Raw genomic sequence first — 13,954 nt, 5'->3', positions numbered from 1 at the left:
TTGCTACTCCTTGTCCCAGTGTCATCACATAAATTCACATAAAGTGAATGAGCCATACATTAGTGTGAGACAGGTCATTTTAAATATTCAAATGTCTGCATTTTAAAAATATATATATATATTTAAATGGATTCACTACAAAAAGCAAAGTATAGATATACACTTCACAAAGAATGACAATGCTTTTCAAAGAAAGAGCATTTTAAATAGGAATAGCTGATTTAAGCTCTTTCTCCCCTGTTCCCAGAATACAGCATACTTAGATTGACATCCAGCATCTGAGGATCGCCTTGTGCTACAGGAGCCTGGCATCATTGGCTGGATGGGCTGGTTGAGCAACAGTCTGGGAAACAAAACAGACCAAAAAATTGCTTTTTACTACTAAATTGGGACATTCCAAGCAATAAATGAGAGATCATGTGGATTGACTGTACTCTACCAACCTCTGGTGTTCTGCTGAGATTCAGTGGTCATGTATACTGTATAGACAACATGCTATGCTATTAAGAATCATGCACCTACAATGTATTTTTTTTTAATAATGATTTTCATATATTTAGTTAGCTTCATTAGTATACAAATAAAGTTTTTTTTGTTTCAATATTTTTTATTGCATAAACAAGGAAGTACAAATTCCTACAGTTCATTGTTTACAAGGGAGTTGAGACAGAATACAGTTGGTAAAATTCACAATAGACATTAATGATTGACATTTCACCTCTTTGCATATAAATTCTAAATTAGATTAGTGGTTTGACACTTTGTACGTGGGTGTTTTCCGTCCCACTCTTCGGATTCATGTATCTTGCAGAAATGCTGGACTCCTTGCGTGAGGTTTAGGGTGACAGAAAGAGATAGAAAAGAAAGAAGAGAAGAAAGGAGGGGCAGGGAAGATATAGGGAGTGGGGAATGGAAGGGGGGATGGGTAGAGGAGGGGGAGGGGAGGTCCGCTTAAGATAGGCGAGGCAGAAGAATGAGTAGGGATGAGGAGGACTGGGACAGACTGCTCCACCCCCGACCCCCCCCCCAACCCGCTCGTTTATGACTTATACTCCAAGGCCTACTGCCTTTACTATTGGGGTGGGATTTTTACTTTACTTAGTTTCTACATTTTTTCTATGTTTGGACCCATGGTTCCCAAATTTTATAAAATTGTTCTGTGTTTTGTTTTAATTGGGCCTTTAGTTTTTTCCATGGTCATGATTATGACCATTCTTTTGGAGACAGTTCTTCTGGAAGGAGCGTTGATTTTTTTCCAGGCCGTGTCTATAGAGCATCTTGCAGCTGTTAGAATGTGGGAGACTAGCCGCCCCATGGAGCCCGAGAGATTTTCTATTAGTTTAGTCAGCAGAAAGGTCAACGGGTCCAGTGGAACTCTCAGACCTGATACTTCTTGAATTCTTTTTTGGACCAAAGTCCAGAAGTTCTGAATCCGTGGGCATGACCACCAGATGTGGGCAATATCCCCTCTCAGGTCACACCCCCTCCAGCATAGATCGGGTGTACCCGGGAAGATCTGGCTCAGCCTACTAGAAGTTACGTACCATTGAAATAGAATTTTGTATATATTTTCCTTTGTTATTGTACAAATTGAAGTTTTGGCTGCCGATTCCCAGATATCCTCCCAGTCCTCCCTATCTATTTCAACGTTGAGATCTTCTGCCCATTTTAACATATAGTTATGTGTTTGGGTAGACACTGAGGACTCGATCTCCCCGTATATTCCCGAAATCAGGCCTCTCTAATTGGTGCCTTTTTTACAAATAAAGTTTTTAACATTGTGTGACGGCGCTAGAATAAAGAAATAAATAAAGGATTTGGTCTGCCTTAAAATCTTACTCAAGAAAGCCAGAATTTGCCCATGAAAACCTTTGACTAAAACTTTACATGTGTATAGTCATGTTTGTGTTGTGCATAGTTAAAAAAAAAAAATCAACCCTCCCCAGTTACATATCTGTTCCTTCCTCGCACGGGCAGGAACACTTTCCCTCCCCAGTCAGTGAAATTCTAACCCCATGTACTGTAACTAACAGTGGAGATTGAAACACGTTATGATTACTGGCCCTCTAACAAAGAAGGGGTTAATCAAACAAATACCAATTTACCTAAGTTGTCTATCATGGCTGAAATCTGGGGCTGTATGACACTGGCTGTTATTATGCCGTCCAACAGAAGATGGCGCCATGTTCAAAGCTTGCGGCAATACTGCAGAACCACCGAGCTGAGAGGCAATGCTGCTACTGGATGATTGGCCATTGCTTGGTATTCCTTGAATGCTCCTTGTTGTTTTCTGTGCCTGGAATACATTTCTTTATCGTTATCTTGTGCTAGGGGCTTGCACACTGTGATGTATGATAGAATCACTTTGCAGTTTATGGCATTTACTTTTCATGATAGGACCACTGGTGTATCCTTAAGTATGCTATCTGTAAAGTAAAAATGCGGCGTGATCTATATATCCACAATGCAACTTAATAAAGTAACAGGAACAACACATTACAAAAAGGCTTTTAAAAAGGCAAAACCAACAGCAAAGGTGTATATTAAAGCTGCAGACCAAGCAATATCCTACATGTGTTTTTTTTTTTAAATAAATCAGTTCTGTACTATGAGAAAATACTTGTAGCACAACTCTAAATGAAATGTTTTATGTATTATAATGTAACAAGCTTTTTTTGTTTCTATAGCAACCATTTACAAAGTAACAGCCCCTTCCTCTTCTGCAACAGGCTCTGGCACACCCTTTTTTGAACCCTGCCCTCTCTCTAGCAGTGCACCAATTGTATCTAGTAACTGCCTGGTCACATGGTCTTCCCCACAGAAATTTACATCTTTGGTCCTCTTCTGCTGCACTGGCAGCCATTTAGTGAACCCCCGAAGGAGAACCGATCAATCGGCAACTTAGCTAATTACTTATCATTGTGTGGATTGTATTGATGCACATATTAAAGGGAATTTTGCAATTGGAATATTTTAATTAAAAAAATAAAATAAAACTAATAATTTTAAATCAAGGCCAAAAAAATCCAAACGCTAACCATTACTAGGGCAACCCCTGTTAATGAAGTGTTGCCTTCTCTTATCTCATAAGAACTTCTACAACTTACTCAATATTGACTATGGATGGGAAAGACAGTTAACAAGAATAACAGTATCTGCAACCCCTGGTAATAAAATATATTTTCTTATTTCTATTTCCAAATATTAGGCACCACCTTCTGGACAACAATGTCATGAGATCCAGCTAACTTATGGATGGAGGACACATTCCTCATTATATATATATACTTCTGGTAAACAGGTCATACATTATTTCAGTAACAACACTGATGTAGTTCCATCTAACTTGATCTTAAAACTATTATAATCCCTCTGAAAACCAACATATTCAAGGTAGGAAATTACAAAAATACCACAGACCTACAATACAGTCACTCCACCTAATTTACAGTAGTTACCCAGGTTTGTTGGGTAGTGTCTCCACTCTAAACACTGTTGTTTATGTAGAACAGTAAGAAGAAACTATAATACAGACAGAAACTATAATACAGACACAGATACCTGAATGCCAAGTGGAACAATTACTGAGTCTTCGGAAGCACTTCAAGAGACTCTACCTACTAACATAACGTATCATGTTGGGGGCATAGTATATATGAAAAACTATATTTACATTACACAGATAAAGGGTGCTAGATATAAAAATATTGTGGCGGCAAAACCGCACACGATTTATCAAAGAAAAAAATCCCATTGCAAACAATGGATTTAAAAAAATAAACCTGGTGCTATTTTATTCACTAGCTGTGCAAAAACTTTAGCTGCTATGATACACAATCTTCATACTGCACACAAACAGGAATCTATCATGTGAATTAGTAATCAGGACATTAGTGAACATGAGAATTAACTTGCACAGTTTTTTGTATATGATATTGGCTTACTGGAATGTGTACTGAGAATTCTAGCACCTCCACATCTGGATTCCTTAGCATTGCAAAATGTTACACACATTTTTTGTAAACCTTTCTGACACATCTCAATAGTTCTTCACAGCTGATGTACATAAACTTTCAAAGTATTGGAACGGTGTTTCCCTCCCCTCCCTCCTCCCCCCCCCCACCCAATTGCAGATAGGGGCCATTACTTGGTGTGTGTGGTGCATACCTGCTGGTAACAAGAGAGCTGAGTCGTCCGCGATGACTTTGGGACACAGGATCGGGCTTCTGGGGTCCATATCCCAGATAATACTTAGCAGTGTAGTGCCTCCATCTGCCGAAGGCTACAGGAATGTATGTAGATGATCTCCCACGGTAGAACTTGTACTCTCCCCCCAGTTAGATCACACACCAGGCCGGAGGTATATTGCAAACAGGAATGGTTTATTACTACAGTCTTTGCAGTAACACTACAGCTACTCAGCAGTCTTCTGTCCCAGCTGCAACAGGATGTACCGCCCCCTGCTGTCACTCAACTGCAGTACCAAAGGTGAAGGGGAAACCACATACCAACTACTGGCAAGCCTGTGCATACCAGGGTTCACTGCCAGTCCATTGGGTAGAATAGTAGCCAGGGGGTACCACGCTACAGTATTAACACATTATCTTCAAACATGATACCGAAGGCACCTTTGAACTAATAGTCTACATCTGTTAAGAACCCTCATCTTTGACCTGGAGAAAGTAACTCAACCAGGCAACATGTAAGTGAAGTAATTGTATTAATATTTTCCGTCAGTTTGATAAGGAACTTTATCATAACTCATATAACAATACATTCATATAATCCCTGTCAAACGCTGATTATCCTGTACATTTTCTACCAAGTTCATTATTATTCCCCTCCGACAATTTAATGAATATTTTTACATCCAATACTATGAATTGTGTTACAGGTTCGACCAGCTTCACAAGGTGTAAGATGTCTGAGAGGGATATACAAATTAGGAACTAGGCGTACATGGCTGATATTACACATTATTTTCAAGTTATAATCAAGGACATGGGCTATGCTGCATTGCTGATAGTACCTCCATAGTTACAGATGAATAGAAATGCAGTTGTACCTTACTTGATCTCACATTCGAGTCCGTCAGTACTTGCTGAGATGAAACCAAATGCTGGCCTGCCATCTGTGAAGATGTTATCTGCCCTTGAGTTTGTGGACTAGAAATAAGCTGCTGCTGCTGCTGCTGCTGCTGCTGCTGCTGCTGCTGCTGCTGCTGCTGCTGTTGCTGCTGCTGTGATATCGCTCCAGATCCCTGCTGGACTTGTTGCTGAGGTTCAATTTGTTGCACGTTGCTGAAGCTCAGAGAAACGGTTTGTGGCTGGTAAAACATCTGGAAAAAAAAATCACTATTGGATGAATTACAGACCTTTATGCTCTGTCATGTAGGTCAACAAGTAACTACAGTAACATGTAACCTATGAGTGATCAAAGTGTGTTAAATGGGGGCCCTGAAACTGATTGTGTTACCATTAGCAGTGCCTGAATTTAGAACCTTTAGCCACAGATTTAATACGGGGTGCTAGACCTTAGCAAACATTCTAGCAGCACTCACATGAAGGGACCCTAAAGTAGATCTCGGGCTAGGTCAGGACGAATCATGCGTCTTTGTATTTTCCTGTAGAAGTCTTGATTTAGTAAAGCATCTCTGTTGATATTGTACAGTAATATTAAAAGTCAAGAGCACAATGTCTACGTATATATTTGCTATTGCTATTTGTTACTGTTTTCTCCACCCTCCATTAATTCATTGCACATCACGTGTGCTTCGATAGAATGTAAAATAAACTAATAGGAAACAAAGCAAATGTTAGATTTCCTAATGCCTTTAATCATTTGTAGATATTCTGAACTGGAATCTTCCAATAACATGAGTTTCTGAGGGTTTCACTTTATGACCATCAAGCAGTCATCCTCCCTGATCTGATGGATGCCCAGTTATACGTTAAAACATTGGGGAAGATATTTATCATTAAATATAGCTATTTTTAAATCCCTCCGATTGCCAATGTGAATGCATTTGATTTTGAATGATGCTCTAGTGTACTAGATCTTTTATTTTATGCTACTGTACCCTAGGATTAACTCTTATGCTGTGGGAATGCTAGTATTAGAGTGCTATGCAGTAAACTAGTTACATAAGCAAGCAAAGTGAGTAATTAGCATTTCGTTATCATTAGCCTTTCTCCCTACATCTAGAGATGGGCGAATCCACCAAATCCGTTTGTAGAATCCGATCCGCGGATTCAGCATTCCGTTGGATTGTTAAGAATCCGCAGAGGGTATTCGTGATAATAATTAGCGAAATGTGAATCGCCCCTTTTTGTGATTGATCCGCTGCAATCCGTAAAAGAACTGGACGATCTGCTGCGGATCAAAATTCGCCCCCAAACTTTGACCATCTCTAAAGTCTTCTTCTGCCATACAAAATAATCTGTTGCTCTTTGCATTGTTAGTGTTATTAAAATGTATTCTTTCATGTACAGTCATACTCAGCTCAAAGTTTTTTTTTAATGTTTTACTTTATATTAGACTAAATGGCTTTCAAAAGCTAATTTTAATCTAAAAGCATACCCTATTTATATTGTCCTTTCTCTTTAACAGTTTTATTTATAGATTAACAACTTGTCCTGAGGATACTGTGTAAAACTGGGTCACCCATTAGTGCGATAACGACAGATGACAGATACACAAGCATACATGTACCCGGCAATATAGCATATTCCATTTTATTTTATTTCCTATTGAGTTTTACTTTTTACTGCTTTTAACAACATTTCCATGGCTTTTACTAGCAGATAAACTGGATATAAAATATTTCTTTCAGCAATATATCATATATAAATTTAAATAGAAATAGTTTAGTCAGAGTCAGGGTCAAAACACATCCATAAAACTGGCATTATCTTACGAGTACTCTATTCCTGGATAGCCATTGTAGCCTAGTGCCCCTGGCTATGGCCTTTCCACTGGCCTCAACACTATAAGGCTAAGGCCCCGGTATCTCCGCTGCAAAGCGCGCCAGCGAGATTGGCGGCGCGTGCAGCCGATTCCCTGGTCTGCAGCTCACTGCAGGAAGAGAGACGTGGTGTGGCGGGGGAGTGACGGGGGCGCGGCCATGACGTCACCCGGCAGGTTCGCCCTCATTGGCTGAACCGGCGGGGGGTGTGCCGTATCGCTCGACGCGAGTCCTGCTCTCAATTCTATTGAGAGCAGGAGCAACTCTCGCCACAGCGCTGAGGCCCCCCCTCGCAGTGGGCCCGGCGCCATTGAGGGGATGGCTCTCGTCCGTGCAGCGTCCGCCACAGCGGACGCTGTAGTAGGCAGCGGGGTCAAGGCCTAAATCCTGATAGGAGCAGGCAGTGTTGGGGTTAAACTCCTGCACAGAGCCTAGCCTGCAGTTGCAGCCTGGATGGGTACAATGTTGCCATATCCAGGGGCAGGCCTAACCGGCAGTTTGTAGTGTCATATCTGGGGAGGGTACTGACGGGGTCAAATGCAGATGGTGTAATGTCTGTGTACCTGGACCTGCTCTTATGGGGCAGGGTTACAAGCCCCCCACCCAGGTATAAAAGCTGTCACTCCACCAAATTTTGTGTGGTTGTTGGTGTGTGTCTTCCCTCCCTCAGGGGAGTGGGAGTGATACCCTTTGCCCCATCCGGGGGTGAAGAAGCTGAGGGACTCTTGGGGCCTCAAGCTCCTGGGGTCTGCACCATGGAAAAAGGAGAAGGAATAAAGACCAGTTATACCATCACAAGTCTCTGAGTCTGTCTGTAAGAGAATATGTGCCTGTGGAGACCCATCCTACCTCTGTCAGGATCCCTATGGGATGGAGGCGCTGCACCCTAAGGAGGAAAAGCCTGTCCCGTTGATGCTACCATACACCATCCGTGGTGCCCTCAGACCTCCTGTAAGACCGCAGGTGAGCTAACAGCACCAGTGTACACCCATGTAGCTGCCACATCTCCCGTAGGGGAGAGGGGGGGAGAGGGGAGGGGCAGGGAGAGGGAGGAATAGGTGCTACAGCATATTTCTGTAAAGTCTCTAAAATGTGTGTTCATCATGAGGTATTTACCATTACTGATGATGTGGAGAGATACCTGTGAAAAAGGGTGTGCGCGCATTTTAAGTGAAACTTCTTTGTCTTTTGTAGCTGTTTTGTCACAGAAATTGTGTTTGTGATGGTGCTGTTTTTCATTAAAAATGAAAACACAATTTCAGTAACAAAACGCAAAGAAGTTTCCCTTAGAACGCACGTGCTCTGCACACACCCCGTTTTGGCTATTTGCACTTCTATATTTATACTAACTGTGAATTCCTTGTGTTTGTTTGTGTCTCTGTGTGTATGCATGACAGTGTGGGTGGGTGACAGGGTGACAGTGTGTCGTGGTTGGTTGTGGAAAGTGAGCGACCCCGTCAGGAATACAACATGTAAATAAAAAACATATAAAGCAATAATTGTGCAGTATTGTGATTATTTTTTGGCTTGTTTAAGAATCTTGGCTCTTGGGGAGAACCTACTTACAGCAACATAGAAGAAAATTCGCATTTGTCTGACTCTGTCAGATAGTAGGGAAATGATGAGGTTTCTTTAAGGTGTACTTATATCCCCACTTGGTCTTGACACATGTGGATTGGCTCAGAGATGGTGAGATTCAAATTCCCATATGGTATATGTGGACAAAGAGCAGAGAAACAGACCGATGGTGTAGGTTGTAGAACAGGATTTATAAATAGCAAGGTAAAGGACATGTACTCACACTCTGTACATATATGTAATGCACATAAAGGTATCTTTAGCGCTATATGCGCCCGCTGTCGCGTCTCCCCTTCCTCCTCTATTCCCAGTCTTGCCGCCGGCAATGGCGTCTGACGTCACTTCCCTCTAAGCGTCTGTTCGCATCCAAAGGAGGTAGGCTGTGACGCGCTGGGAGAGGAACCGCGGGTGTATTCAAACGGCTGGAGTCTGGAGTCTTCTCTTCAAAGCAGCTGCAGCTTGATGAGTTGGCTCTACGCGTTTCGCTGTGGCATACAGCGCATGATCATGACGCTCCTGACGAAGGTGTATGCCACAGCGAAACGCGTAGAGCCAACTCATCAAGCTGCAGCTGCTTTGAAGAGAAGACTCCAGACTCCAGCCATTTGAATACACCCGCGGTTCCTCTCCCAGCGCGTCACAGCCTACCTCCTTTGGATGCGAACAGACGCTTAGAGGGAAGTGACGTCAGACGCCATTGCCGGCGGCAAGACTGGGGATAGAGGAGGACGGGGAGACGCGACAGCGGGCGCATATAGCGCTAAAGATACCTTTATGTGCATTACATATATGTACAGAGTGTGAGTACATGTCCTTTACCTTGCTATTTATAAATCCTGTTCTACAACCTACACCATCGGTCTGTTTCTCTGCTCTTTGTCCACATATACCATATGGGAATTTGAATCTCACCATCTCTGAGCCAATCCACATGTGTCAAGACCAAGTGGGGATATAAGTACACCTTAAAGAAACCTCATCATTTCCCTACTATCTGACAGAGTCAGACAAATGCGAATTTTCTTCTATGTTGCTGTAAGTAGGTTCTCCCCAAGAGTCAAGATTCTTAAACAAGCCAAAAAATAATCACAATACTGCACAATTATTGCTTTATATGTTTTTTATTTACATGTTATATTCCTGACGGGGTCGCTCACTTTCCACAACCAACCACGACTGTACCTGTGGGAAATCCAAGCATATTTCCCTGGAAGGTTTGAGAAGTATCCTGTTGGGTAACACCATTCATTTCATTGTATTTTATTGTTTGAATTTTATCACAACACTGTGTATTTATTAGGGAACTGTGGCGCCTAGGCAAGTCATTTAAGTACAGGGTGACAGTGTGTGACAGTGTATGTGGGTGACTGACCTCGGTGGGTGACTGACCTCGGTGGGTGGGTGACTGACCTTGACTGACTGATGTGGGTGGGTGACTGACTTACTGACCTTAACTGACTGACGTGGGTGGCTGACTTACTTACTGACCTTGGTGGGTAAGTGACTGACCTGGGTGGGTGACTGACTTATTGACCTGGGTGGGTGACTGACTTATTGACCTGGGTGGGTGACTGATTTACTGACCTGGGCGGGTGACTGACTTATTGACCTGGGTGGGTGACTGACTTACTGACATAGGTGGGTGGGTGACTGACTTACTGACCTGGGCGGGTGACTGACTTATTGACCTGGGTGGGTGACTGACTTACTGACATAGGTGGGTGGGTGACTGACTTACTGACCTGGGTGGGTGACTGACTTACTGACATAGGTGGGTGGGTGACCGACTTACTGACCTTGACTGACTTACTGACCCTGGGGGGGTGGGTGACTGACCTGGGTGGGTGGGTGACCGACTTACTGACCTTGACTGACGTACTGACCTGGGTGGGTGATTGACTTACTGACCTTGACTGACTTACTGACCTGGGTGGGTGACTGACTTACTGACCTGGGTGGGTGACTGACTTACTGACCTGGGTGGGTGACTGACTTACTGACATGGGTAGGTCACCTATTGACCTGGTGAGTCAGTCCAGTCACCCATGATCATCCCCACCCCTGTTCTCTCCCCCCGGCGCAGTGAGCAGGCTGCCCCCCCCCCCTCACTCAGTGGCGCAGTGAGTGTGAGTGGCCCGGAGCAGCCCGCCCCCGATGCTGTGAGTCAGTGGCCCCTTCCCCCCCCCTCGGTGCAGTGAGTGGCCCGGATCAGATCCCCCCCGGCGTTGTGAGTGAGTGGGCAATGCCCCCACCCGGAGCTGTGAGTGGGTAACTAATTTGTTAAAGTAATTGTAATCTTCACATTCTCTCCATTGCGGGTTTGGCTAAACATTTCAGTCCCCTAAGTTCAAGGTATAAAAACACAAAATAAATGTTACGTTGATGTACATGATGATTCAGCTGCTGAAGTGTGTCTGTCCAGCGCTGCCTTCCTCTTCTCCGCGCATATGACTTGGAGGGTGGGGGGAGGAGGGGAGGTGGTGTGTGTGTGAGTGTGTTTCCCCGTCCATCTAGTGCTGACTCCTGGTGGAAGCTGGCAACATTGACGGCCCCTTCTGCCAGGAGTGCTGTCACTTCCGTCACCATTGACATCCGTCTCCAATCAACACATTCACGCCGCTAAAGAAATTTCACTTCAAAAACTCAACACACCTGAGAAACCTGGGAAATATGCTAAATGGGATATGCAAAGTATATTAAAATTATACAAATTAGTATATTTCTCAGGTATCTCAGGGGTGTTCTGTTTTGTTTTATAAAGGAGTGTTTGGGGACAGATATCACAAAAATCTCCCTCTCTCGGCCACTGTGCAGATTTCCAGCAAATTTGGATGTGGAGAAAAAAGATTTGTATATCTGTATATTAGCTAATGGAAAAAAGCCAAGATTGTAGGCTGTGTAGATGAAACCGTAGATATGAGATACAAAATGAAAATATAGAAATCAACGAAGAGATGCAAATGTTATAGCAATATGGCATATATTTTAAGATATTAGTCTTTATTGTTTACAGAAAAATGTATAGTACAGTGTAGAATTCATTATACGACCCCATATTTACAAAGCAGTCTTCTGGAATAAGACACCTTACAGTTCATTGACTTGGAGGTCTGCTTAATAAATATGGCCCCTTGGGCTAGATTCACTAAAAGTAGATCAACGTAGCTGTGGTCATTAATATTTGGGATTTCAGGAATATTTTTTATAATTACCGTTGTATTGACTAAGAATTATATATTTATAAATGGGTGGCAATATTAATCTCATTTTCAAACACAAAAATGCATTAATTCAGCATTAATCAGCACTAGCAATGTAATTCTGGAGGGATAGGAGACATCACCTTACCATAATCCTACTATTGGATTATGTAATACGAATTTTACAAAACCTTATGGCAAAAAATGATTAAACCTGTTTTCTGCCTGAAGGCATTCCTTTGCAATGCATTGGAAGTCTCAAACATTAAAGGTTAACATAAACCATAAACACCCTACAAGTAAAACACCCAAAGCATAGCATGGGTTGATCATCTGGCCACTTGGGACACGAAGAGGTTAATACACTGTGTTCTGCAATGTATATTATATATTTTTATCACCTATTCTAGATTGGCTTGTCTTTTCTTGTCAATGGGTATAGTTGCCATTATATACAAAGTCAAAATATGCCTAATGCCTGCCTAGGTAGCCCGATATTGTGGGTATCGGAGTTAAGTCAATAGCACGTGAATAAGTCGTTTCCTTTAATTACTCATGTGCATACGCATGTGCGAGTTTAAAATATTGCTGACATATCCCTATGATAATGTCCCTTATGAATGCTTTACAACTGGTGATATGCCTTTGGTAAATAGGTCGATAAATAAGATTGATAACGCTATTTTGTTCATTTATCGACCTTTACTGAATGTAGGTCTTTGTGCTTTATTTATCACATAGTATAACTGTATTTTTTCTATTAAATGGTAATTAAATGTGGAACATTTCTGCAGGAACAGCAAGCCACGTTTTGAACTAAAGCACCCAGGGCATACCGGTATAGGTTAAGGCCGCGTCCATAGTAGGACTCGCTAGCTTCCACGCGCCTCCTCTTCCCCAGTGTTCCGCTTGCAAAACAAACTTGTTTGTATTGTGGAGCGCCTCTCTCCCTGTAGTGCATGTGACTATGTACTATTACATTGCCGTCCTAGTGTTTGTTTCCGCGTGAGCTACGTAGCTCATGCCGTAGCCTGCACTATGGACGCAAGCTAATTTGTGCATAGCCGTGTTTGGAACAGCATTCAGCATGTACAACTTTTACAATATACTGTACCTGCTAATTTGTGAACAGGAAAAAAATGATTTACTGTGATAATAGCAAGGAAGATGTGGCAATATGAAAAAAAAAATCTGATATAATTACTTAAGACAAATATTCACGGTGTAAGCACTCTTTTTGCCATTAATAAGAGCAGCCCATATGTTTCATATTTAATACAGCGCTGTCAGGTTATGCGTTAGTAACTATTACTCTATCCTACATATAGAATGCACCTTTGGATCACCTGTATGTTGGAGTCCTGGACCATGCACAGCTGTTCCTGGATCTTATGAAGTTCTTCCTGCTGCCACTGTATGTTTGCCTGGAGTATCCGCGTCCTCTGCTCCAGTTCATCCTTGATGGTTTGGAACATTCCAAATTGTGCAGAGAACTTGGGAATAAAAAGAAAGAAACATTATACAATGGTTTTACTAAGTCACTAGGATTTGGGACCTCCCGCCCTATAAAATGTACCCTTTATTATAACATATTAAAAAATTTGTCCAGCACTGCGAAGCAGTTCAACAACATACTGAATAGGCGCCGATAATGTCAATGCATAAATGAACATAATGGTGTGCAATGTTTCAATGGCACAAGGCTAAAATAAAAAGTGTTCAGTATTGGGCATAAATAAAAATAAAATCTAACAAGGAAAGCATCTGTTCATGAATTGCCTACCTGCAGCTTAAGTGCATTTATGGGCTTTCTTCATTACTGACAGACTGAAAGCAATGCCATGGGGGCACAAGTAATCCCATTGTATCTCAAGGCAAGCACAATACACAGCTTTACATGTGAGCTATTTAAATATCTCACTAATACTGCTTGATATTTAGTACAATGATCTGTCATGCTACTTAATGAGGATATACACATTCCATGGTGATTTCATAGCTGCTCAGGGAGTTTTGGATTCGTTTCAGTTACAGACTGAATCGTATACAGACTGCGGATCATATAGGTCGGGTGCTCTCCGGTCTCCTACTTCACCGCGGGGGTTCCGTTTGGCTACTCCTTCCGTCTTCTGCTATATTCACCCCGACCTGATTTCACTGTCCACACCATCATATGGGGCTCCGGAGGGATTATCATATAGCCTTGTCGGTT

The 13,954-nt window shown here is 42.3% G+C and overlaps 2 protein-coding genes across 7 annotated transcripts in view; both read right to left on the bottom strand.

Annotated features, from left to right (window-relative positions):
* The window catches only part of RPL31 (ribosomal protein L31), a 279,049-nt gene that overhangs the window by 70,142 nt on the left and 194,953 nt on the right, over positions 1–13,954 (bottom strand). The gene's annotated exons all lie outside the window — the stretch shown is intronic.
* Positions 1–13,954, bottom strand: part of NPAS2 (neuronal PAS domain protein 2) — a 147,757-nt gene that overhangs the window by 5,413 nt on the left and 128,390 nt on the right. For 4 of the 6 annotated variants that reach the window (XM_075590388.1, XM_075590384.1, XM_075590387.1 and 1 more), the window contains 4 exons: positions 13,089–13,235; positions 5,066–5,338; positions 2,106–2,296; positions 260–343 (listed from right to left, as the gene is read on the bottom strand). In XM_075590388.1, the coding sequence (XP_075446503.1) occupies positions 260–343; positions 2,106–2,296; positions 5,066–5,338; positions 13,089–13,235 (695 nt within the window). Of the gene's footprint in view, positions 1–259; positions 344–2,105; positions 2,297–5,065; positions 5,339–13,088; positions 13,236–13,954 lie in introns of those variants that run through there. The other 2 variants (XM_075590386.1, XM_075590389.1) reach the window with 2 other exon arrangements.

The sequence above is a fragment of the Ascaphus truei genome, chromosome 3 (assembly GCF_040206685.1).
Source record: "Ascaphus truei isolate aAscTru1 chromosome 3, aAscTru1.hap1, whole genome shotgun sequence".
Lineage (NCBI taxonomy): Eukaryota > Metazoa > Chordata > Amphibia > Anura > Ascaphidae > Ascaphus > Ascaphus truei.
The sequence above is the reverse complement of the archived record's forward strand: the minus strand, read 5'-3'. Positions and strand labels throughout refer to the sequence as shown.